This window comes from Botrytis byssoidea (assembly GCF_014898295.1).
Source record: "Botrytis byssoidea strain MUCL 94 chromosome Unknown BBYS_005, whole genome shotgun sequence".
NCBI lineage: Eukaryota > Fungi > Ascomycota > Leotiomycetes > Helotiales > Sclerotiniaceae > Botrytis > Botrytis byssoidea.
In genome coordinates, this window is record NW_024065846.1 from 137,025 (window position 1) to 163,599 (window position 26,575).

General features: G+C 42.2%; 8 protein-coding genes across 8 annotated transcripts; 6 read left to right on the top strand and 2 right to left on the bottom strand.

The window, feature by feature from the left end:
• Positions 1-1,273: 1,273 nt before the first annotated feature.
• Positions 1,274-6,030, top strand: EAE97_002855 (uncharacterized protein; the record flags this gene model as incomplete). Its single annotated transcript, XM_038873367.1, has 3 exons — positions 1,274-1,488; positions 1,539-5,892; positions 5,944-6,030. 3 exons carry the CDS (start codon positions 1,274-1,276, stop codon positions 6,028-6,030), a joined length of 4,656 nt encoding a protein of 1,551 aa, XP_038735230.1.
• A 1,622-nt stretch (positions 6,031-7,652) lies between these two features.
• On the bottom strand, positions 7,653-8,707 carry EAE97_002856 (uncharacterized protein). The gene is made up of 2 exons (XM_038873368.1): positions 8,034-8,707; positions 7,653-7,968 (listed from the first exon to the last, which is right to left on the bottom strand). Exons 1-2 carry the CDS (start codon positions 8,591-8,593, stop codon positions 7,794-7,796), a joined length of 735 nt encoding a protein of 244 aa, XP_038735231.1. The 5' UTR covers positions 8,594-8,707; the 3' UTR covers positions 7,653-7,793.
• A 127-nt stretch (positions 8,708-8,834) lies between these two features.
• On the top strand, positions 8,835-11,018 carry EAE97_002857 (uncharacterized protein). The gene is made up of 2 exons (XM_038873369.1): positions 8,835-10,599; positions 10,685-11,018. Exons 1-2 carry the CDS (start codon positions 8,881-8,883, stop codon positions 10,820-10,822), a joined length of 1,857 nt encoding a protein of 618 aa, XP_038735232.1. The 5' UTR covers positions 8,835-8,880; the 3' UTR covers positions 10,823-11,018.
• A 593-nt stretch (positions 11,019-11,611) lies between these two features.
• EAE97_002858 (uncharacterized protein) lies at positions 11,612-14,223 on the top strand (the record flags this gene model as incomplete). Its single annotated transcript, XM_038873370.1, has 4 exons — positions 11,612-11,673; positions 11,734-12,970; positions 13,019-13,024; positions 13,078-14,223. The coding sequence occupies 4 exons, from the start codon at positions 11,612-11,614 to the stop codon at positions 14,221-14,223; spliced, it is 2,451 nt and encodes an 816-aa protein (XP_038735233.1).
• Positions 14,224-16,805: 2,582 nt separating this feature from the next.
• EAE97_002859 (uncharacterized protein) lies at positions 16,806-18,342 on the bottom strand (the record flags this gene model as incomplete). Its single annotated transcript, XM_038873371.1, has 2 exons — positions 16,806-17,153; positions 17,317-18,342. 2 exons carry the CDS (start codon positions 18,340-18,342, stop codon positions 16,806-16,808), a joined length of 1,374 nt encoding a protein of 457 aa, XP_038735234.1.
• Positions 18,343-20,784: 2,442 nt separating this feature from the next.
• EAE97_002860 (uncharacterized protein) lies at positions 20,785-21,111 on the top strand (the record flags this gene model as incomplete). Its single annotated transcript, XM_038873372.1, has 1 exon — positions 20,785-21,111. One exon carries the CDS (start codon positions 20,785-20,787, stop codon positions 21,109-21,111), a length of 327 nt encoding a protein of 108 aa, XP_038735235.1.
• A 792-nt stretch (positions 21,112-21,903) lies between these two features.
• Positions 21,904-22,335, top strand: EAE97_002861 (uncharacterized protein; the record flags this gene model as incomplete). The annotated part of the gene is made up of 2 exons (XM_038873373.1): positions 21,904-21,960; positions 22,120-22,335. The coding sequence occupies 2 exons, from the start codon at positions 21,904-21,906 to the stop codon at positions 22,333-22,335; spliced, it is 273 nt and encodes a 90-aa protein (XP_038735236.1).
• Positions 22,336-24,589: 2,254 nt separating this feature from the next.
• EAE97_002862 (uncharacterized protein) lies at positions 24,590-26,375 on the top strand (the record flags this gene model as incomplete). Its single annotated transcript, XM_038873374.1, has 3 exons — positions 24,590-24,689; positions 24,773-25,404; positions 25,455-26,375. 3 exons carry the CDS (start codon positions 24,590-24,592, stop codon positions 26,373-26,375), a joined length of 1,653 nt encoding a protein of 550 aa, XP_038735237.1.
• Positions 26,376-26,575: the final 200 nt, after the last annotated feature.

A 26,575-nucleotide genomic window follows, 5' to 3' on the forward strand; every position in this document is an offset into this window, starting at 1 on the left:
ATGATGTTAGCAGCCCCTGAACCCCTGGCCTAGCCGTCCGTATATCTAGGTACCTAGGTTAAGGGAGGGAGATACCCGACAACCGAATGATGGTGTGAAGGAAGTTAATTATTTAAGTATTTTCAAGTCTAACTGCTAGGTACTCAAGTAGATGAAGGAAACAATAATGTGTGGAAGCAGAGATCGCATACAAAGTAGTAATTGAATGTAATTATAACACATAGAGTAAGTAGTACTTGGAAACAAATATAGCATATAAATCAGTATTTGGAAGTACCGAAGTCTAATTAATATATAGAGTAAAAACTTATCGAGCAATTACTTGGACGCAGCTATAATATTCAAAATAGTACTTGAAAACAGATATAGTAACTTATATAAAGTAGTATGTGGAAGTATACAGTGTAATACCTGGAGGTAGGTATAATGTAGTACTTAGACGTAAGTATACTATGCAGAACATCCTTACTACTCAACACCTCCTCGTACATCTTTTCTCCATCGGTCTCATTTCCAAAGCTTATATCAAAATCCGTTCAAGCCCAAGGAAAAGAAACTCTACACTACCTCCCGAGTCCCTAGTAGATACTCGGAGCAAAGAACGAGAAATGGTCTAGACCACATCACCGGTATATCAATCTCAATACAACCTTGACGCCGCGTACCAATTTTTGTGTGAGAAAGTGTAAGAAATCATTCTTGTACCTGATTGTCCGATTGTCACTTACTAGGTATTATTTTTATCATGACGTATCACATTCAGTTTTTCCATCCTAAACCATTCCAAACTCCTCACGTCCAATAGATTCCCTAGTATTTTTGCCAACAAGCCGGGTCTTTCCTATGGTTTGACCAGCATCTTACCCGCGCCCACTCTCCCACCATTGTCCCATATGTTCGTCTGCCCACCCACCACCCACCACCCAGCCCACCAACCCACCAGCCCACCAACTCCAAAGGGGCCCCGCTTCCAACCTACCTCTATCAAACCATCAGCAAACACTTGGAAGCTACCTATACCACTTATAATTAAAACTAATGCACTTTCCTATGAGTTTTTCTTAAAAGTACACCTCAACTCCATCCCCCATCGTTTGCTCCATCTCTGTCGTTTTTTTTTTGCTTCAAATCCTTCTCTCTATCTTCACCTTTTTAAAGCCTGTATCGTCTTTTTGATTTGTGCCGATCGCTTCTGGAACCCAGTTCTCCCGCAATAATCGCTTTCAATAATATCTCACGTTGTTGGTTCGCCAAATCCACAGCGCCAAAGAATATGGTTTCCAACGAAATCTATCTACTCCCTCTCAAGGATGATGGGAGTCCCGATGTATCTGGAGGATATATCTATCTGACTCCTAAAGGCACAGAGCCCATAACCGTCCGTTTTGCTATCGAAGGAACATCTTCGATATGTCGAGAAGGCAGTCTTTGGGTGAACATTCCCGAGGAAGGTGTAGAGTTTCAAAGAGACCAGTTCCGTGAATTCAAGTGAGTCTTTGCCCGCAAATCTGCATCTGTTGCAAAAACTGACTGTGTAGGTTGGAACCAGACTTTAATCGTACCATTGAAATCTCGATACCCATTCATTCAGCTGGCGCATTCGCATTTTATACTACATACAAAGCTCTACCGGACTTGGATGATACAAATACCGCTCCCATCGAAACTACCAAATCTCCAGTATACTACATTGATGTTGCACCAACTTTGATGCTGGAAGGCAGGCAACTGCCTTTGCCTGCATTGTCAGTCTTCTCTGTCATTTCAAAATTCATGGGAAAGTACCCCAAGGATTGGGAAAAGCATCTCCGGGGAATCAGTGAGCGAGGTTACAACATGGTTCATTTCACCCCCTTGCAGAAGCGTGGTGAATCAAATTCTCCATATAGTATATATGATCAATGTTCATGGGATTCCGAGTGCTTCCCCAATGGCGAGAAAGACGTCAAAAAACTGGTCAAGAGCATGGAAGACAACCATGGTCTCTTGGGATTGACCGATGTGGTCTGGAACCACACTGCGAACAATAGCGCATGGCTTGAAGAGCACCCAGAAGTTGGCTACAACGTGTCAACAGCACCCTGGCTGCGTTCGGCCTTAGAGTTGGACACTAAATTGCTAGAATTTAGTAAAGATCTTGCCAAACTTGATCTCCCGACTATGCTCAATTCTGTTGAGGATTTGGTCAAGGTCATGGCAGGCGTTAAAACCGAAGTCATTGCCAAACTCCGTCTATGGGAATACTATGTTATTGAGATTGAGAGAGATGCCGATGCAGTAGTAGAGGCTTGGGCTGCTAACAAGATCTCCTTCCCAGAGGGCGGGTTTGGTGGATCTGGTTTTGGTGGTTTAGAAGCTATCAAGAATGCATCTGTTGCGGAGCAGGCAACATTCTTGAGAGAAAAAGGAATGCTTAACACAGACAGACTTGGTGAAAGATACAGAAGGAAGATCAACCCAGAAGTTGGTGCAGCACTGCTCACAGCCTTGTTTGGAAGATTCGAAGGCGATAAGTCCGATGGTGCCGATCGTGCTGAAGCTCGAAGCCGTTTGACTAACATCTTGGACGAAGTCAACCTTCCATACTACAAAGAATACGATGTTGATGTAGCTGAGATTCTCGACCAGCTGTTCAACCGCACCAAATATGTCCGTCTTGACGATAATGGCCCAAAACTCGGTCCAATTGACGACAAAAATCCTCTCATTGAATCCTACTTCACCAGATTACCCAAGAACTCTACTACCTCCAAACACAATCAAGAGGACCTTGCTTTGGCAAATAACGGTTGGATTTGGGCTGCAAATGCACTTATTGACAATGCCGGTCCCAAATCTCGTGCGTATTTGCGCCGTGAAGTTATTGTCTGGGGTGACTGTGTAAAGTTGCGTTATGGAGAATCTCGCGAAGACAGTCCCTTCTTGTGGGACTTTATGGCGAAATACACACGCCTCATGGCGAATTATTTCACGGGTTTCCGTATCGATAATGCACACTCTACACCTATTCATGTGGCTGAATTTCTTCTAGACGAAGCAAGAAGAATTAGACCAAATCTTTATGTAGTTGCCGAACTGTTCACCGGGTCAGAAGAAATGGACTATGTTTTCGTCAAACGTCTTGGTCTAAGTTCACTCATCAGAGAAGCAATGCAGGCTTGGAGCACTGGCGAAGTCAGTCGTCTTGTTCATCGACATGGCGGTAGACCTATTGGTAGCTTCGAGGTCGACGAAGTATCAGGTGCAGAACAGAATACACCCCATGGTAGATCCAATGGATCGACTCCAGGCAAAGAAATCATTCGCACCATCAGATATACTCCAGTACATGCTCTTTTCATGGATTGTACTCATGACAACGAAGTTCCAGCTCAAAAACGTGATGCCCGAGACACTTTACCAAATGCTGCATTGGTTGCTATGTGTTCAAGTGCCATTGGTAGCGTCATGGGCTACGATGAAATTTATCCTAAGCTAGTCGAAATCGTTCATGAAACGAGATTGTACACTTCTGCTTCTTCCGAAAAGGAAGTCAAGACTGGAGCTGGCGAAGGTGGTATCGGTGGTGTTAAGAAACTTCTCAATCAAATCCATAGTATTATGGGTAAGGATGGGTACGCAGAAACATACATTCACCACGAAGATCAGTATATCACTGTTCATCGAGTGCATCCCGAATCCAGAAAGGGATACTTCCTTATTGCACATACTGCTTTCCCTGGTTATGGCAACGGAAATGGAGGTTTTAACCCAGTTCATCTTGGGGGCACTAAGGCGAGCCATCTTGGCAGCTGGATGCTGGAAGTCGACACTTCTGAAGAGGCAAAGAAGGAAGCATTAGAGGACAAGAAGTTTCTAAGAGGATTACCTAGCAAAGTTTCTAATCTTCCCGGGGTCCGCATGGAATACAAAGACGGAGAAACGACAATTTCCGTTCGAGACAAATTCCCTCCCGGAAGTATTGCATTGTTCGAGACTTGGATACCTGCTGCTGAGCATGCAACTGGTCTCGATACATTTGTTACCTCGGGAGCAAAGGCAGCGTTCTCAGAATTGGACTTGGTTGATTTGAACGTCGTTCTTTATAAATGTGAAGCAGAAGAGCTCGATGCTAGTGAGGGTAAAGATGGAGTTTACGACATTCCTGGCCATGGTAAACTTGTATATGCTGGTTTACAAGGTTGGTGGAGCGTGCTCAAGAATATCATCAAAGACAATAACTTGGGACATCCCATGTGCAATCACTTGAGAGAAGGACAATGGGCACTTGACTATATCATCGGTAGATTGGAGAAAATGTCAAACAGGTCCGGTTATGAACGACTACAAAAGCCAACGGCTTGGTTGAAGGAACGTTTCGATGCAATCCGAAAAATGCCAAGCTTTTTGCTTCCCCGTTACTTTGGTCTAGTCATTCGAACTGCTTACCGAGCTGCCTGGGAGCGAAGTTTGGCATTGATGAATGAGAATGTCCGTGAGGGACAGTGGTTCTTACAAGATTTAGCTATGGTTAGCGTTCAACAGACTGGTTATGTCAATTCTGCATCTTTGTACCCCAAAAAGGCAGTGCCCTCTTTAGCAGCCGGCTTGCCGCATTTTGCAGTCGAGTGGGCTAGGTGTTGGGGTAGGGATGTATTCATTTCTGCAAGAGGTCTCTTCCTTGGTACAGGTCGCTATGCTGAAGCAAGAGAACATATTCTCGCATTCTCAAGTGTCTTGAAGCATGGTATGATACCTAACTTGTTGAGCAGTGGTAACTTGCCACGTTACAACTCTCGAGATTCAATCTGGTTCATGTTACAAACCATTCAAGACTATACCAACATTGTACCAAATGGATTGGATCTTCTGAAAGAGAAGGTGCCCCGACGATTCTTGCCTTACGATGATACCTACTTCGATTCTGATGATCCAAGAGCATACTCAAAGACATCAATTTTAGAGGATATCATTCAGGAATCTTTGCAACGTCATGCATCCGGAATGTCATTCAGAGAAGCAAATGCCGGTCCAAATCTCGACATGCAAATGAGCTCCGAGGGATTCAACATTGACATCAAAGTTGATTGGTCAACTGGTCTGATATTCGGTGGTAACCAACATAACTGTGGTACTTGGATGGACAAGATGGGAGAGAGTGAAAAAGCCAAGAGCAAGGGAGTTCCTGGTACACCTCGTGATGGAGCTGCTATTGAAATCACTGGTCTATTATACAGTACTCTTCGCTGGGTAGCAGAACTTCACGAGAAAGGCAAGTACAAGTATGCTGGCGTCAGCACTTCAGATCCAAAAATGCAAGTCATCACTTTCTCAGACTGGGCCGACAAGATCAAAGAGAACTTCGAACGTTGTTACTATGTTCCATTGGACGCTAAAGATGACTCCAAGTATGATGTGAATACTGCTATTGTCAACCGAAGAGGTATTTACAAGGATTTATACAAATCTGGCAAGGAATACGAAGATTATCAATTACGATCCAATTTCCCAATTGCCATGACGGTTGCCCCAGACCTCTTCGACGATGCTCATGCTCTCAATGCCTTATTCCTTGCGGATAAAGTACTTCGTGGACCTACTGGTATGGCAACTCTTGATCCAGCTGATCTTAATTACCGACCATACTACATCAACTCCGAGGATAGCGAAGATTTCTCAACTTCAAAGGGAAGAAACTATCACCAAGGTCCAGAATGGTTATGGCCAACTGGTTTCTTCTTGAGAGCTTTGCTGAAATTCGACCTCAAGAGAAGAAAGACCCCGGCGGCTAAGACGGAAGCTTTCCAACAAATCACGAGAAGATTGGCGGGCTGTAAAGAAGCTATTGTCAATAGTGATTGGGCTGGTTTGACAGAATTGACACAAAAAGATGGAGCTTATTGTCCCGATTCGGTATGTTTTTTCCTATATTTGTTGAGACAATCTGTGCTAATTTCATCGTAGTCTCCAACACAAGCTTGGAGTGCAGGTTGTTTGATCGATTTGTATCATGATGCTGCACAATATGACGTTTCTCAATTATCGAAATAGATAAATGAAATGTCAAAACGCAAAGAAGAAGACGGAAGCGGAAAATGTTAATGGGGCATGGGGACTGGAGGCTACGTATGACGATATGGTAAGCGATAAATCACTGGTTGATTGTTTATATGGAAAAACGAGCATGGGAATTGTAGAAAATGGGAAAGATGGAAAGGTTTAATGAGCAAAGAATTAGTAGATAGACATGATAATTTCGACGTTCATGATTGATTATGTTGACCGGATTTGATTTGCAATTTCTCTCCTATGTTTGTGCTATGCATATCGATTTATCTATTATTGAGCCTTAACCCTACCTCCTTGAAAATACGCCCTCCCGCTATATTCCTCGTTTTTAGATTCATAACGTGCCCACGGGTAGTAATAGATGATTGTTGATTGTGTGGGTGCTAGATAGTCGAAGTGAAAAGTGGATGGGAACTTTCGTCTCTGGGAAGGCTTGCTATTGTTGTTCTGGTGAGAGCAGCAGAGGGATAGGAGACAGAGGAAGAAGGGAGAAAGAGGAAGGGGGAGGAAGTTGAGAAGTAAGTATATGTAGTGAAAAGCGGATCTGGATTGGGTCTTGATTTGAATAGATTCAATCTTGATCTTGGGCTTTTATATCGTGTTTTAACTTTTAAGGCGTGTTGTAGGGTATATGGTAGGAGAGAGGGAAGAGGGAAGTGAATGTTTGGTGAGTTGAATTATGGGTTTGGGGTTGGGATAGGGGATTGTGTGGGAAGGAGGGGGAGGGGGGGAGTGAAGTTTGGTAGCGAGTAGCTGGAAGCTGGGAACTGGAAGCTGCAGAGAAAGGGTTAATGGGTGGAGAATTGAAGGGTGATGGAGAGTACAACGCTGACTTGTGTTTCCTTTTCTTCATATATTATCGTCTCTTCATGTCAACAATTTATTTCACGCCGTACGATTCGATTCGATTCGATTCGATAAGAAACCCCCATGATAAGATGGGTTTGGCCTCATAGAGATGAAGACAAATGAAGAGAAGCTACGTATTATTATTACCCTCTCGATTCAAGATTTTCATAAATTCACAACTGGGGTATAGGTACCTGGCTAATACATATCTATATTTATACTTCTCTCCACCTTTTCCATTCTCATCACATATCCTATTAACCCCCTCCCCGTAACTTTTGTTCATGAATACGTCACGGGTCTCGTAAAGATGATCAGTGTTGATTGTTTTTAACATCAGATGTGGAAGTATTTTGATAAGCTTAGTGATCGATGGTGTGGTTTTGGCTTCTTTTTCATATTTCGCACATGGACAGAGGATGGCAGGTTCGAGTTCGAGTTCGAGTTCGAGTTCGAGTTCGAGTTCGAGTTCGAGTTCATAGGTTGCGCCTGTGGATACGGAAGCGAGACCTAGAGAAGTCTTTGGAGAGATTGATTGGAGGGGATAATCTGGGTGAGGATGACAATTTTGGTATTTTGAGTGTTGGGAATGAATTTGAGAATAAAATTTCACGGTGAAAGGCCATTTTATTGTAAAGAATACACTTGTTTAGAAAGAAGTTGCTGAAGTAGAAAATTGAAGAGTACAACTGAAACTTCAGCTAGCCTAGCAAGACACGACTGTGCCTCATATCAGATTTACAACAAAGTCATCTCAATCAACATGGTCAAATTGTAGTAATCTTCTAAAGTTCGAGTACCAAGTAGATATATGAACGATACAGAAAATCGCAGCTACCCAAATCCATAAATCAGTATCTATCTTTCTTTTGACAAAAACGTCTATAAAGATAAGCTTATTTCCCCTTGATATTGTTGAGGCTGCTTCTATATTGAGCACCCTGCAAACCATTGACTCTTCCATATAGCCACTTAAGCACTGCGGTACTACCAGTCATCGTCAAGGCAGCTCCAGTGAACAAAATTGCTCTCTGTGTTGTATCAAGATGTCCAAATAATGGGTATGGGTAACTAGACCATCGATATTAGCATTCGATTTTTCGCCAGGCAATAATGCTCAGCTTTAGACTACTCACAATCCATTATACTTATAACATTGTTCTACCCAAGCCCAGTATGCAACGGCCAAGGTTGATGAAAGTCCCATAGCAGGCAATGCATTAATGGTCCATGGTGGACTCAAAAATAGTAGATCAATAGTCAACAAGATCGCTGGCATAGCGTGGAACCCGATATCAGCATATGGACTAATATAGATCTCGGGAGGCACCAAAAGCTTCTTGTCAATAGCCGAGATTCCCCAATACAACACGGAGATCAAAACTTCCAAAGGGGCAGAACATAATGAAAGAGAATTCTTGATCAAGAAAAGTCTTGGGGAAAGAGTGATGTCTGCGAGGAAACCGAAGACAAATGTCAAGAAAGCTAGAGTAAGACCAATGATGGTGAGGTATTGGAAATGCCAGCCATATGAGGAATTGATGAATGTTGGGAAGTCAAAAAGATATTTATAAGAAAGAGAAAAGGAAGCAAGGCCGATGAAATGAACGAGGGCGGAGATCGTCGGAGAGGGGGAGGGAAGACGTTGAAGGGGATGACGGGAGGTAAGTTTATTGGCTGCTGAAGTAGAACCCATGGTTGTTGAGTCCTTGAAAGTTTTGTAGTTGAAGTAAAAAATATGTAACGGTACCTGTTACCATGAATATATATAGATTCAAAGCAATGACGTCTACTATGTGGAGTAGCTGCAAGAATCTTAGATGAGGCTACCCAGCCTTGCACTACCAAAACACGCTAGTGTATCGTGGGCTCAGCCTTGTGATATTATTTCGTTCACGTCAACTTGATGTCTTGAACCCATCATTGGCATTCAAACAACACTTCTTCCTCACTTAACAAGTTTACAACCTTCATTCTATCAATATGGCTGATACAGCTTCAAATTCTAATAAACGCAAGCTCGATGTCGAAGACGAAGACTCCTCGTCCGACGATGATATGGGACCTCAACTTCCATCTGCGGAAGCTCCCAAAAAGAAGCGTCGCAAGCTTCCCTACGAAAAGCTCTATATCTCAGCTCTACCAACCTCTGCACGGTATTCAAAGTCTCTTATGCACAAAGAGCAGATTTCATTTGTTACCATGACACCATTGACGGACTTCCTCATCACAAGCTCTGTCGATGGAGTGGTTAAATTTTGGAAGAAAGGAGGCGACGGTATCGAATTTGTGAAGGAGTTTAGAACGCACATTGGAGAGATCAAGAGTGTTTCTATCAGTGCAGATGGACGAAGCTTTGCGACAGCTGGCGCGGATAAGACAATTAAGATATTCGACGTGATAACCTTTGATCTCTTGTCAATGCTAACTTTAGAATTCACACCGAAATGTGTCTGCTGGGTACATGGACGTGGCGCCTCCCTTCCAATGTTAGCTGTATCTGACGAAGTCAACCATACGATTCGGATATACGATGGCCGTGGAGAGAACCAGGAACCAATTCATACAATTTCCGGCTTACATCGAAGTGTTGTCTCATTGATGGCCTACAATGACGCCTACAATTGTGTTATATCAGCAGACGAGAATGGCATGATTGAGTACTGGCGACCAGGAGGAAATTACGAGAAGCCCGATAATGTTTTCGAATATAAGTCTTCCACTAATTTATTCGAATTTAAGAAGGCAAAATCAACACCCACTTCTCTTACAATTTCTCCAACTGGCTCGCAGTTCGCGACTGTCTCATTCCCCGACCGCAAAGTTCGAGTGTTTGACTTCCCCACTGGAAAATTATATCGTACCTACGATGAATCGCTGCAGGTTATCGAAGAAATGCAACAGGCAGGAACATCATTAAAGAAGTTAGAAGATCTAGAATTCGGCCGCCGACTTGCCACGGAACGCGAAATTGAAACACCAACCCTACGAAATAAAGCCAATGTTATATTTGACGAGACGGGACACTTCATAATATATGGATCAATACTCGGCGCAAAGGTTTTGAACACTTATACGAATCGAGTCGTGAAGGTCTACGGAGGAGATGAGAACTTTAGACCTCTTAATATTGCAATGTACCAAGGTCAACCACAAAAGAAAGGTGTTACAACGATTGCCATGGCGGCGTCTAACAATCCTCTTCTGCAGGAATCCGAACTTCGGGATCCGATATTATTTGCGACCGGAGTTGGAAAAGTGCGATTCTATATGTTCACAAACGATGAAGAAGTCTCCAAGTCCGAACGAGATGTTCAAAATGAGAAACCTACCAACACAAATGGGAAGAAATTAGCAGAGGCAAGAGCTGCCGAGACTGGAACAGCAGCTGTCATTCACACCACATACGGAGATATCCATATCCGCTTATTTCCCGATGCAGCCCCCAAAGCCGTTGAGAATTTTGTGACACATTCGAAACAAGGTTATTACAATAATACTATCTTCCACCGTGTCATTCGAAAATTCATGATCCAGTGCGGAGATCCATTAGGAGACGGTACCGGTGGTGAAAGTATTTGGGGCAAAGAGTTTGCCGATGAATTCAGTTCTCTCCGACATGACAAACCTTATACCGTTAGTATGGCGAATGCAGGACCAAACTCCAATGGTAGTCAATTTTTCATTACCACGGAAAAGACTGTAAGTTCACAACATGTCCTCGAGATCTTCAATTGATCATAAGACGTAATAAGTACTAATGAATATTATTTTCTTCTCCGTATAGCCGTGGTTAGACAACAAACATACCATTTTCGGAAGGGCAATTCAAGGTTTAGATGTTATTCATAAGATTGAAAATACGCGAGTGTATAAAGAGAAACCGGAGGAAGATATCAAAATTCTCAATATAGATATCATTTAGATATTATATAGAGGAGAACGGGAGGCAATTATTGTACCGATATTGGATTTGGACCATTCGAGACCTTGAGTCAGGTATTCACCTAGCGATACTAGCTAGCTAGAGAGAAAAATACCAAGATCATAAGTGAAGTTACTAGGAGATTTATTACCAACGGCGACAAGCTAGGACGTAAGCAAGTACATCCACTTTGTTCAATTATGTTCAATTATCCTTGATGTTAATCCGTCATTAGTCAAACATTTGAACTATCATTGGTCAATTGTTGATCAATGGTTAGATGTTTGGTCTTATCAGCATTAGGGCGTATTGGCAAAAGTAAATCATATCTATTATCTAATCGCAAATATATCAAGCTTCTTATTTTCTCCCCACCTTTCCACATCTTCTCCACAGATATCTATCCATCTTACCCATTCATCGTTTCCATCCCTCACTTGTCCAAGGCTTTATTACCAATTTTCAATTGCAAAGTGCACTTAAACACTTGACTACCTGGATAGACTTCAACTTAGACGTGTATTAATCCTTTCCTTGTTGGGAAATACAGAATCCTACTCAAATTCCATCCGTCCATATTGATCTTCTTTCCTTGGGACGACTTCTTTTCCTGATTTTGATCATTAGTATGTTGAGACAGACAAATACCACAGTGCTATCTACTAAATCTAAATTCAAATCCGATTCTACTTATGGCAAAAATCCGCGACAAATCAGATACTACCAACTTAAGTCAATGTCGGAAACCGGTATTGTCATTCGCTTACAAACTATTCGTTCATTCTCATCATGCCACGCCCAAAGAAAGTGGGAGCACCAGAACCTAAGAGGAGGAGCAGGAATGGATGTTGGTACGCTAATGGTAATGATGATTCATAGATTTTGGAACTGAATATATATATCACTCATAGGCCCTGCAAAGCTCGCAAAGTCAAATGCGACGAAACTCGTCCAACATGTGTGAATTGTTCGAAACTGAACGAAATCTGCGACTATAGCATACGATTGAACTGGGAGGGTCGAGGCAAGAAAAGGGCTCAAAGTGATATCATTACCACTGGGCAGAGTAATTTCTTGTCCTCGAACCAAACAACTCAAAATGCAAGTAATGACCCTTCGGCTTCGGGGTCGTTTACAAGCTTCCGCTCTTCCCCCGCAGTATCTGCGCATCATGATGAGCATCCAAGTCGCGACGACGGCGCATATGTGGAACGTATGGCCGATACATCGATGATCGATCCTGTCTTGACCAGACCTGCATATCCACCCATTGTAACTTTCCAAGAGGCATTGCCCAAAGATTATGGTCGCCAAAACCAACACTATCCTCAAAGCTTCGAACGATACCAATCCAGTGCCCCCATCACTCCACTTTCAGCCCAGTCACCTAGCCTGTCGATATTTGGCCACCTTCAAGTTGCTGATGAATATGGAAGTCCAATTTCAAACAGAAGCGCACTCCCAAGTACCGAAAGTCCATTGTCAACCCCTCCATATCTCGGAAGTGGTCATGGAACGCCAGCGACTGAAAGCTCTATAGCAGATCGACCTACTAAACGCACGCGATACGAAGGCTCACTTCATAGTGCACGAATGCTTCCCCCTTTAGTGTCCAATTCGGATCCCAAATACGACTCTCGAAATACAAACATCCATACATCCCAGGTAGAATCAGAATCAATACGCGGCGTGGATGTTGATAAGACCAAAGCTAGACCAAGTCGTGAATTCTCACGCAGACTCTCGGTGAATTCACTGTTGTCGGGACCGCTTGATGGAACACCCTCTGAGCAACCCAGCAATGGCAGAGGGTGGGATTACCAAAGTCAGGATTGGACACCGTACATGCATGATGTATACCAGGACACAGAAACATGGGGGATTGATCGAGGACTGGTGGACTTGGACATTGGTAAGAATGATGACATCAATGCAATATCGGAATCGTCTCCCAAGCTATTGGGAATTTACCAGGACTTTGATTTGGATAATGGAGGGGAGTTATCACCAATGGAATTTGGCTTCGGTATGGAAATCAATGAGACAGCCTTCGAAGTTGGATATTACGACAAACCGGTTTCGATATGTATACCACGCGTACTTCAACCACTGCCTGCGAAATTACTGGAAAATCCTATGAATCTACTTGTCAGTATTCTCACTATCAATCTCGATTTACCACTGACTGAATAACAGTATTTTGTAAGCCTTCTTTGCGCGAACTGGCTTTGAGCTGCACAACTAACCTGCCCTAGCATCATTTTCTGGATCATACAGCAGGCTGTCTGATACCACACAACTGTTCTTCTAATCCATTCCGGAGTATTCTGCCGCAGATGGCGGTTCGAGATGATGATTTATTACATCTTCTACTTGCGTACTCTGCCACACATCGGGCCAGACTCCTAAGACAACCGGAACCTGCTACTCGTATAGCTCTATGGGTTAAAGACATATTCCCTAACCTTAGGCACGCACTCGATGATCCAAATAAGATTACGTCGAATGTTAACCTTGCCACGGTAATCATGCTCGCATCTTTGGAGATAATATCTCCAAAGGTCTTTGGAGTTGCCGTTCCATGGCAGAAACACCTCGAGTTCGCAAGACAAATGCTCGTTGCCAGGGGTGGAGCCCATCGTATGCAAACTATATCCCGGAAAGATAAAGTCTCGTCTTTCCTATGGAGTTGGTTTGCATATTTGGATGTTCTTGGCAGTATGAGTGGAGGACAGAACCTTTCTTCCGCTTGGATGTTGGATTATGAAGCAGAAGATGAAGAGGATGGTTACCAGATTGACTGCATTTTAGGTTTCACTAGTCATTGCATTCGAATACTTGCCAAAGTTGCTAATCTTGCCCGTCAATGTGACGAGCGTCGCATCAATCCTGATTCAACCATCAAACAAGATTGGCAACCATCCGATGAAGTTGTGACCCGCGCACACAAATTAGAAGCAGATCTCATCGAGTCGCGGCGTCACCCAGCGAAACCTTGCACTCACATGCAATCTAAGTCCGAAGCAGAGTATGGTTGGGATAGTCTTGAGGTCGCTGCAACCAATGAAGCTTTTCATTCTGCCGGGCTAGTTCATCTCCACCGCAGGATACTAGGAAAGCCCTCAGCTCATGAGGATGTTCAGAACGCCGTCGGTGAGATACTTGGCTCTTTCAACAAGATTAGGAAAGGAAGTAGTGCCGAAGCATGCTTGTTATTTCCCATGTTCACAGCTGGATGTGATATATGGGGTGAGAAACAAAGATCGGACATTCTCGAGCGAATGAACAGGGTTGAGAGGTACGGAATGACACAAGCACACAAAGCGCGAAGATTGATGGAGCAGGTCTGGGAATCTGGGAAACCATGGGAGACGTTGGTAGGCGGAGAATTCTTTGGCTGAACTTTGAATGACTCAACGATTGAGCACGAAGTCCTGGATTATTTTAAAAGGCCACTTCAAATGAGTACTACCCACACCTTCACAAAACTTCGGTGCCTACTTTCAACGTACGACTTCATTTATGAAAATGAGAGCCCAAGCTTTCCACAATCTACTTTTTTGAAGGTCGCGAAGTGTGCCATTTAAGTTTGTCCTGGGCATGACGTTAAAAGGCATACGTTATTTGCAATTTATGCTATGTTATTTTGTCCCGGGTATGACGTTAAAAGGCCCAAGTCATTCGAATTGTACAATGCATGAGAATAGTAGTATAACAGGGCATTCAGAGTCTGTCTGAATAGCCTGACGGGGCTGACGAACGATAGAGTCTGTGATGGACCCCGTTGAACGACAGAGCCTGTAACCTTAAGTTGTGGAATCTTTTCTGAAGGAGACAAACGTGATAGTAAGCGACTCACTAAGATGGTGAGTCGACTTTGCTCCGGAGCCAGCGTTGGGGACTAGGCCCCAGAAGATTCAGTTACCGGGTTAGAATTGGGTTGCCTGAATTCGCATCAGTATACAACACACTTTCTTCCGCCGCAGCAACACTACTTAGAGGGGGGTAACACCGGTGAAGTGGTATGGTCACGTCTTGCCACGGATTAGTCAAATTTTTCGAGCTTCACCACTGCATATCCATGTATTTACATATTCATTGGCGCAACCAAAGGATTCATTGGTGCTTCGTAAGGGGAAGGGCTTGTGAAAGTCGCACTTTTGAAAGCACCGAATACCGGTGCTGTGGTGGTGAATGCGAACCCATCATTACCTTTTGTCGGGAACAGATGACGCCAGTATAAAGGTTGACAGAAATGTCTTAAATTTCCGCGAATATTATGTCTGTTGTGTGATGACTTTCCACTAATCAGCTGTAGTTCATACTTTATATGGGCGAGAAATTGGATCTGACCGATTTCCCGCTCATCTAGAGGATGAACTCAGACGGGAAGGATGTCACTAGATCTTATGTATCACAATAGACAACTTGCAGAGATCCTTTTAAGGAATGGTGTCATGTTCTTGATGATAGTCACGATCGCGCATGGCGAAGGAATGTGACTTTGGTTGGGGGAGGGGAGGGTTGCGTGTGTTTTTGATTTCTTGTCTTCTATGATGTTTCCCACGAAAACTTAAATTAACAAAGCTCAAAAAAACTTAAAACACCTTAAAAAAATACGCCACGAGGTGTTGGGAGAAAACAACGGTAAAATACGAAATAAACAAAAAAGAACTCAATCAGGCCATTGAGGGAAAGGGGGGAGAAGAGGGGCGAGAGGGCAGATCCAAACAGTTACGCGAACACTATTCAAGAAAGAATTAGTATACTGCTGTGCCGGCCAATCTATCTCTCTGATCAATCTACAGTCACTATCTTCAGGTGGCGTGACTTTGCTTGGAAGCTTTAGGGGATGGAGAGGCGTTTTGCGGATTTGGCAGTTTCTCTTGAAATGGGGGCGTAAAGAAGCAGGCTAACTTCTTGGAGTTTCTATTTCAAGGTGAATTGGATGAGTGCTGTGCTGACGAGTACACATTTTCCTGGCCAATCTGCTCATTGCAAGTTTTTTCTTTCTTATTCTTTTTACCCTTGCCAGTGACTATGAACAAAAAGAAGAAGATGGGGATGGGGCTAGGGGTGGGAATGAAGGCCCCTGTTTCGACTTTGTCGAAATATGCCGGACTCGACTCAAGTGTAGATAGATGAATGGGTGGAAATTAAAAAAATTGGACAACAAACGAGATTTCGAGATGAAGTTGAAATCTGGTTAGTATCAGAGAATATGAGAATCGATATCTTCGGGGATTTCCTTGGGATCTGGGAGTAAGGGTTACGAATAGTAATTTGGAATAAGGCCTTTTCTGAATGAATTTTGGGATCTGTATGTCTGGGTTTGGGACGGGGATTTCTTGGGAAAGAGGGATTCTTGGGGGCTCAGAGAACGGAGGTTTTAGTAATTTGGAAATGGAGTTTATTGTTTGGGATTGATCGGGATGAATACGGTGATATGATTTGTTGTGTGAAGTGAAGTGATTTGATGTGACGCGATACGATGTAAAGTAATATGATTCAAAACGATTGAGATCATCTTATGTGTAGTGATGATCTAGTAAAATTAGAGTATGAGGTGTGAGGTGTGAGGTGTGAGGTGTGGGAAGACATGAGAAATGTGAGATCCTCGGTGATGGTGAAGTAGACAGAAAACACAGAGAATATCCTAGCAATATCTTTACTACAAATGCTGTAAGATTTTTCACTACAGCTTTCAATTTTCGAGCACATTTTCATGTGAATAGTTTCCTTCCTCTCCGCCACCTCGCTTGATTTGGTTCAGATGTTTCCCTTTTTGTCGTTCCCAATTCATTCGAATTGCCTGATCCTTCTCGTTGAAGATTCTTCTCTTCTTCTTCGGTTAGTAAGAGGAGGAGAGCGGAGGTGTGCATCTCATCTACGCCATTTAGGATTTGTAATATCAAATCCGCTTGATTGTTGCAGTTTCTGCTTATTATTCTCGTGGTCACTTTAGGTATATCGCTCCTTCCGCTCAAGGATTTGAATGTAGCCAATGCGCACTAGTACATTTCGTTTCCGAGGTCCACTCCCTTATTCTCTCCAAATTCCATCCTGAGACATACCTCTGATCAGCTTCGTTCTTGGGTAATCGCTTCCCGCCAATTCGAATTGTATGGGATAATGCGCAGGTATTGCCATGAGAAACGAATTGGAAACATAGCCTGTCTGCGATACATGCTGCTTTACACTGTGAGAAGGATACTGGAGTGCCTTTGTTGTGATATATTTTCCAGCCTTCATCGGTATTTTCCCAATCGTTCATTCGAGGCACTAATTGGGGAGTGATGTATTCAAATAGGTCTTTGAAGAGGAATGGTTGCTATGTGGATATATTTAGTAAGGTTTGGACATCAAGTGAGGTGCTGAGAATATGTTTTTGAAAGAAATTTCATGGATGGTTGAGGAAGTTCCGCCGCGTTCATAATGTGTTCTATTTTCATTACTTGTTTGAGATATAAGGGGATAAATAAAAGTTTATATACCATGCTCATTGTGCGGGCTTTCCAGTTTTCGATCCATAACCACAAGTCTTCCATGTCTGTTCCAGCGAGATGATGTAACGACAGTACAGGCTCGCACCAGATTTCGCTTCCAAAACCAAGAGTTGATGGTACCTCTCCATTAAACATTGGCCAATAGCCTTTAAGTCTGATGCCTATCTCCTTTAGTGCTTTAGCAAGAGCCTCGTCACCACAGCACAAGGATGCTGTGTTCACGCCGAATTGGCTATACATTGGTTCTCTACATCCATCCAGACCATGCATATTTAGTGATTCCAGGGCACCATATGAGAGAGCATATGCACTACCGCCATGCGCAAATGGTGCTTTAGGATCAGCCCAGACAGGACTTCCTATGTATAATTTCTTTTGCGGGTCCAAATGCTCTAATAAGACAAGGAGATTATCCCATTCAACAAAAGTGTCTGTGTCGATGAATACATACCATTTTTTTCTAGGAAGCGCGCTACTAGTCTCTCCTAACATTCTCCAAATCTTTCGCTTTATAGCCATGTTCTTGTACTTAGCCAATTTCCATCCACCTTTGAGCTCCCGAGTATCTTTCCCCAACTGTTGATATTTCTGCAACTCATCATAGAAAGCAAATTCAGGGTAATCCATTCGTTCGCGTATCGAGACATCCGCTAATGCGTCATGAACATGGAAAGAACCAACCTCTTCTTCCAAATCCGAAAAGATCAAAATATTCTGACGAGGGACCTCAGACATCATAGTTGCAAGTTGGTACTGAAGTCTACTTTGGGGTTCCGAGCCGCCAGTTTCGATCACAATCTGCACATCTGGTGCGATGGAGGCCCGTGAGGCCGTACATATTTTGCTGAAAGGGGATAGTTTGTGACAGCTGCGATCCCAAGCCCAGGTATCGAAGCGGCGTTTTGGGAAATTTTGAAGAGGGATTCTAATTGCGAAAAGGAATATGATGATGAGACATATTATGGCTTTGAGAAACTTGTATCTTCGTGAGCGCATTGGGTAGTGAAGAGCCATTGTTGAATAATGTAATGGCTACAGGAGATACGGGTAGATACTTTTTAATGGGCGTTTTCGACACTTTTAGAGCTGGTGGATTTTTCTCATTTTGAGGTCAAACGCAGGAGAAGGAAGTGCATTGGATGCTCCAAGTCTATAGAGGCAGTCATGGTCTGCCTATATACGATATGAGAAGAACACTAGCTAATCTAGTTTACACCCGACAGTTTGGGTCGTAAGTGGTGGTTATCGTTGATGATTATCAATCTTCTCACTGATGGACCATCCAATCTCTTAATATGCTGCGCAGATAATACTACATCGTGAGAACCAACAGTTTCAAAAATCTGACTGTGCTTGCTGACTTTTAGTGCGGAACGTAAGACACAATTTAGCTGTCGACAAGGACACAAGTGGGGCAAAATAGGCAGTGCTTTGGTCCCCTGTATGCCATCGATTTGGTGATTAGTGACGGAATAACGGCGTTCTAAATATAATTGGCACGGCGGTCATCTATCGTAACTCCATTCTCCTTTTATTCCACCGGCCATACCACGCAAAATTCTCAATACCTGCCAAGATAGGCAGTTCGCCGAGATGCTTAGTTATGAGCCTTGCAACATATCGGTTTTTCTTCGAGAGTCTTGCGTTTTTCCTCACACGTTCTGGGAATGTTGCTGAATGTGATCCACTTTTCTAGCTTGTCGTATTGGTGATAAAAAGATCCGCTTCTTTTGGCCGGAGAATCGAATTCCACGGCTATCAACTTTACACGATGTAGGGATTACCCCACCGGAAGAGATCAGAGATCCTGTCGGCCGCAAAGGGGTTTGATGCTAGTTTGAATTTTCTTAATTAAGCTTTCGGATGGATATATATATCTATCAACTGCTAGAAACGACATCTAATCACATTGATCAATTGAATAGGAAAACAGATATGGATAATTATTGAATCATGAATAAATTGTTAGAAAGATCATGAAATGATTATTTGCACTGAACGATGGAGTAGTATTCTCTAAATGGTCACCTCCGTTGATCTTCCTCGTACTCGCTAAAATACCTTCCACTAGTGCTGATATGAGCCATTTAAAAATTTATGCTGTGACTCGCAAATTTGGAGGCTGTGTCTATATGTATTGCTATGATAAGGTGAAGCATTCTGGACGATTGCTGAAGGGCTTTCGGATGCTGTTCCCGGAGAAGTCGGTTTGGAATTGCTCGAATGCGTGATGTTGGTATGTGGTCTGATAGGTGGTTTTGGGGGAAATATACTGTCGTTATGCAATATGAGGTCATCGCGTTGTTTTTTCAGGAGGATGTCTTTACTTTCGTCATTCTGTGTCCTATCAGGTAGTAGAACCCTATCCGCAAGGGGTTAAGCGAGGGGTTAAGTTTTCAAGAAGAACGATTTTCCGGGAGTAGAATTACTCGCATTCATGGGATTACGATCAATTATCCAATTTTTTGAATGGTGTCGTCTTATCGCTGTTGAGATAGAATTCTTGAGACTGCTTGTCGCAATAACGGTGAATACGTCTGTGGTACACAACTGGCGTATGCTTCTAATCGACATAGATTTCTTGACTTTGAAATTTGATCATGATGTTCGGATGGAGAGGAGAAGAAAGTCCGGTGCTTATACTGACTCAAAGATTTGAGAGTAGTACACTGGCGGTACTGTAGGCGCAAGAGCTAAGGGCCAATCTCTTTGAAGTGAAAGTTCACTTCTTATCGGTTATGATACAATCATATTGTAAATTTTATAGACTTAGCCTTAAGTTGTCCCAGAACTATGTCAAGTGTATCCAGTTCCGGCTACATTGGGCGTCTCAAAAGTTCTATGTAGTTGCCTGTGGAAGCATCAAGAATTTGGCGCAGTTCGCTCTGCTGCTATTGAGTTCTGTGAATTGAACAAAGCTCGAAAGATCTGGAAATGAAGAGTCCTCTAATCACCAATACTCAAGCGACGATTGGTCGTACTGTTAGTGAATTCGATGTATTTCTGCCACACCAATTTGGTCACGGGACTCTATGGAATTTTATCAAATGAGATAAAAGCCTTTGCAACGAGTTTGCAATATCGTCACAACCCAAAAAACCATTGAATGTATGAAAGACTCCAACCAAGCTACGGGTAATATCACAACAAATTTCTCGATAGTGCTATGAACGGCTGTACCACAATATCAGCCTACAGCTACTTTTTGATATCATCTCTCCCAGCGATTGACTGCATCATCCAGTTACCATGGATTTCTCGGATTCCTCAGACCATAACCAGACTGGGTTGATAGTCGAAACAAACTTTTCTCATCCGATAAAACTTTCTCTCAAGATCTTCTTTTCCATATTTGTGTTCCTTCTCGACCTAAATTCTCCGGTGCTGTATCCCGCTGTCAACTTTTGCTCTCTTTTTCTCTATGTATACATGGAGTTCATAAATCCAGCATACAGCATGACACACCCCACGAATTCCGACAACGAGCAATATTCGACCAACTTTCTTCGACATATTCTCTTCACAATCGACTCCACACTGAAATTTATCGATTCGCAGACGCCGGAACAGAGATTATTGTCTGGCATGATGATTCTTTATAACGGTGCTTATGTATACTGGTATGGTTGGAGGAAAAATTACAACGTTGAGAAAGGATCAGTGGAGGTGCAAGGGGTAGAGAAGACTCGGATGAATGTGGAGGATCAAGAGATGGAGATGAAGATGGAAGCTCTGGTACCAGGGAGGTACAACATGGGGATGAACGCGAACTTGGAGGTCTGATGGATGATACAGGCGCGAGAAGGGAGAAATGAAGCTGAAATTATGAACATGGGAAACTCAAAAGTAAGATTACAACATTTTTGATTATTTTTATCTCGCTATGACATGGCTGACTAGCCGTCAGAATCGATTTGGAGGTTGGATATATTTGAACTCGCGTGGGCTGCTATGCAAATTCGTCATTGTTTCATTCAAAATCGTTGGCTTTATCTAAATTTGGTTTTGAGAATTTGAAAATATCATGGAGGACTCTTTCAATCGATTTCGTACCTCCTCATTTAGTGCATATGATCGTACGATAGCCAGATTGAAGTACTTAGTGAGAACAGTTGCAAAGAGAGAGTAAGTGGTAAAATGCTGATCAGTGCGAAAATTTGATGCAACGCCTTTTGACTTGATACTCTTAGATGGGTCAGAGTGGTATGGTTCAAGACCATGCATAATATGAATCTTCTTCAAGAATTTTCTTGAAACTATTAGTCAACTATGCGTGCTCACAGACATGGATGGAATAATCTGAATTCGATCAGTACAGTGAATAATAATTCAACGGCTTTCAATGAGCCGTAGATCTTACAGCTCACTCGGCTGACATGTTTTAGAATCTTCTTGTGAACTATGGCCTCAAAGTCTTTATAAGTAAACCCACGACATCTGCAACAAGAACAATCAAATCGCAGAAACTCCTAACGCAACATCAGGAGCAACATAGATCAGATAAAACTCATAAACGTCACAAAGATAACTGCATCGACTTTCGATAACTTCTCAACGAACTTGACAACTCAACAAATGGCTTCGAACATCTCTTTCACGGGTCTGCTTAACAAGGTCTTCAGCCCTGATACTGTGTGTCATTCTGGGAATAGAATCCATTTTGAAGGTGGAAAAAAATGTGTTCCATTTTTTCTTCTCACAATTTGGTTTTTTGCACTGGTATTCGGGGGTTTGTTCATCATCTACTGGTTTTTTGATGCTGTTCTTACCATGAATTTAATTATTCTGCAGGTTCAATTGCAGACAACATTGAAGAAGATTGTTCAGAAAGTGGACGAAATTGATTTGAAAATTCAGATGAAGGACATGGAGATCAAGATGAACAAAATGGAGATGAAGGTGGATGATCTTGAGGGAAAGGTGGATGAGACGCTCACTCGAGAGCCACTCGGTTATCAAACTGAGATGCTAGATTGGAAAGGCGCAGGCACAAAAGGAGAAGAATGACTTGGAGGTCAAACTTCTGGAGCTCAAGGACAAATCTGACCGACGTGAGCAACTGTTGAAACAGCTTTTTGTGTACAAGCCTTGGAGGCAAGAGCAAATATGATACAGTAGGTAAGATCAAGTTGCCCATTCTTTTCAATCTATAATACCAAGTAAGCAAGGTACCACTAGGCAGCCCCGAGGTTTCGGCACGAGTTGTATTTCGACCTTTTTCCCCTCGATGACCTAAATTTGCTATTCAACAATCTTTCGAACGATGCGTACACGTTGAATATGCGTGTTGGCATATTTCTGTGGTCAGCCTGAGGACACGCGTGGATGGATCAGGTTCGTGAAGAAGTAGATATTAAAAGATCGCTAGCTTCAATGATTGATGACTTTTATGCAGACAAGACGTCTCCATTCGATTTTTTTGAGCATTTTAATCGAATTCCTTTGCTTTTCACCATAAGTCTTGCTACATCTAAATGTCTTCGTATAACGAAAAGTATGCTGTGCAGAAGCTCGACCACCGCTTCCCAGGTTGTCGAGTAATATATGTATGAATAGATCCGATTCGACAATTTGGCATCATCTTTCAAAGACTTTCTCCATTTGACGGATCCGGAACCCTCTACCTAGCACAATACAAGCTTAGTACTTATTCCTCTGCTATTGTCATACTGCTACAACATTCAAAAAGAAAAACGTTGAAACAAAAGCGCAGAGTAACATTCAATATATGATAGAAGGTTTTCCGGATGTTTTCTAGAACAATTCGAGTCTGCGGATGTTTTGACACCACTCTGAGGTTTCCTTGTCTCTTTGAAAGCTCGGATTGTAAACCTTTATGAAGGTCTGTATAGGGGTAATCTAGTGGGCAAGTGTCTTCAAGAGACACGCTAGCATGCCCAGATGTCAGGTGTGGGCACTTTTTAATGACTGGAATAGAGTAGAGTATACTCGCTTATATCAAACACTTAATTTCTCGAAATGAATATTCTCAATAATACAATAAATTAGTGATCAGTTAAGCCGCGACGCTCGCTTTTCTCTATATCTAGTATATGAGAAGAACTCTTGAAGAAACTCTCGAATCCTAAGATTAGTATAGGGGCTACTAGTATCAAAGCTTTAATCAACCTTTAGAGATTGAATATACTAATTATATAACATTGAAAGCTTGAACATCTATTAGACATTTAGTACATCGTTATTAGTGATCAAATGTTAATATGAATTAAGTCTAAGTTAATTAATTGTTAAAATTTACTAGTCTTTATATCTATATTATAAACATTAGCTCCTTTAATATAAAACCTTTATAGATGAGAAAGTCTTAATTTGAATCATTAATGTCCGATTGAAATACGATGTATGCCTGTTCAGTTCCGAGATCATGTTTAGTAATCAGAGGTCATGTTTAGTAATCGGATTGGGACAGCCACCAGTGGGTGCACAGACTCACAGGACACTTAAGAGGAAAAGCACAATTTCACACCAAAAAGAGCTGTTTTGATAATTCAATTAAAATTCAAAAAATTGATATTTAACTTTGAAATTAAGAATTATTATTCTCAAATATAAGAATTTTATATAGTGAAAGTTTTATTTCAAAAAAAAAACAAAATTCAAGTTTATACAATCGATTATATAATATCCCATTAAAAAATTTAATAAGAAAACATACTATTTGATTTTTAAATTCAATATTCATTTTTAAGATTTAATCTTTATATATTATATAAATCTTATATTTATAAATTATATATCTTAATCTAAATAATATTAAATGAAATTTGGAATTTTGATTGAGTTTTAAAATTGATAAATTTGAGTGTGAAATTGTACTTTCCTGTTATGTTATCCCGTGAGTCTATGCATCTACTGGTGAGCTACTTAAGTAATAATAAGTCAATGATTTCCGACAACTCGTGACTTTAACCGAGCTTGAGACAAGCCAAGATCTGGGGTAAAGTGTCTGAGTGTCAATGTTACCTCGGTGTTTCGGCTTTGCAGAAAGTTCTGTGGTCCCCACTCCACAAAGGCGTTCTGATGGATAAGCCAATCCTGACACCGCATATCTCCCTCCAGCCAACCATATTATTGATCAGTAACGTATTTAGGTAGGTGACTTTCTCTTACTTTGCTCCGCTGTGCCTTGATTTCTACATACCATTTTGTTCTATAGATACCTCTATAACAGTTTATTACTTTCTTCTTTCTTACAATTGGCAAACTGCCGACATATCGATCATACAGATACAAAGAAAATATGCCCACTGCATCAACATATCCCCTATTAGATATCCCACAGCTGGATCTATGGGAGTTTCTTTTCGAACGGAAAGATAGAGAATATCCAGATGATAAAGGTACCAATTATATTCTGCAGTATTGATCATCATTTTTATTGAACAAGCCTTCGAAGATCAATAACTGACTGTTTGCTTTCCAGCAATTTACACGGATGCCGAGACGTCACGGTCATACAACTACAAGCAATTGCGAGATACTGCGATAGAGTTTGGAAAAGGTCTGAAAGCCGTTTGGGAATGGAAGAAGGGCGACGTACTTGCACTTTACACACCAAATTGTATCGACACTCCTGCTATCCTATGGGGAACTCACTGGGCCGGCGGAATCGTCTCTCCTGCGAATCCCGGATACACTGTCGATGAATTGACTTTCCAATTGAAGGATTCCGGGGCAAAAGGGATTGTTACCCAGAAGCCTTTCCTGAAAGAAGCACAAGCAGCAGCTAAAAATGCTGGTATACCCGAAGATAGGATCATTTTGGTGGGTGATGGAAGGGATGAGACACACCGATTTAAGCACTTTACGAACGTGCGAAATTTGGCTGGTACATCAAGATATAGGAGAACAAAATGTAAACCAGAGGATTTAGCATTTTTGGTTTACAGTAGTGGGACGACTGGCCACCCGAAAGGAGTTATGCTCACGCACGGAAATATTGTTGCGAATACCTCCATGGCAAATGCAGCTGAGAAGGGCAATCTAAGTTGGAAAGGTGGAAAGGATGGTAGAGGCGACAAACTTATGGCCGTTCTCCCCTTTTTCCACATCTATGTAAGTGACTTTGCTACTGCAAGGTTACCGGTTTTGCTAACTGCATTCAGGGTTTGACATGCATTATTCACTTTTCTCTCTATATGGGGCTGGAATGCATCGTGATGGAGAAGTTCGAGTTGGATAAATTTTGTCAAACGATACAGAACTTTGGAATTACGTTTGCTTACGTGGTTCCCCCCATTGTTCTCATGCTTGGAAAGAGCCCAGTAGTTTCTAAATATGATCTATCCACTGTTAGGATGATGAGTTCAGGAGCGGCGCCATTGACACGAGAACTTGTTGATGCTGTGTATGCTCGTCTCAAGATACCAATCAAGCAAGGTTATGGCCTTAGCGAAACAAGTCCTACCACTCATCTTCAACCTTGGGAAGATTGGGACAAATATCCAGGTTCTGTCGGACGTCTACTATCAAACCAAGTAGCAAAGTATATGAATGCCGAAGAAAAAGAGGTTCCGGCAGGACAGACTGGTGAGCTCTGGATTAAGGGGCCTAATGTTTTCAAAGGTTATCTAAACAATCCCGAGGGCACCAAGAACGCGTTGACAGAGGATGGATATTTCAAAACTGGAGATGTGGGACATCAGGATAAAGATGGCAATTTTTATATCACTGATCGAGTCAAGGAATTGATCAAGTACAAAGGTTTCCAAGTACCACCGGCAGAGTTAGAAGGTCTCCTCATCTCTCACGAAGATATAGATGATGTTGCAGTGATCGGTATCTACAATGAAGAACAAGCAACAGAAGTACCAAGAGCTTATGTTGTTCCAAAGAAAGGAGTTGCGGGCGATAAAGAAGAGGAAAAGAAGATCATGGCATGGTTGCAAGCGAAGGTTGCAAGTCACAAGAGGTTAAGAGGCGGAGTTAAATTTGTGGATGTGATTCCCAAGAGTCCCAGTGGAAAGATTCTGAGGAGACTCTTGAAGGATCAGGTGTTAAAGGAAGGAGAAAAAGCGAAGTTGTAGAGTGGGACCAAATGCATGTAAATATTGAAACTTTTAGACTTTTCCTTTGTCGAAGATATTGCATGATTCAAATATCAATCTCGAGAAATTCGATTTGCTTTTTATGATTTCTTTTTGTTTTCCACATCGGGATTTAATAATATGAGACATCCCGAAATCCGGGGTCGGCTCGAGGTCGGGCGGTACATCGAAATCTCGGC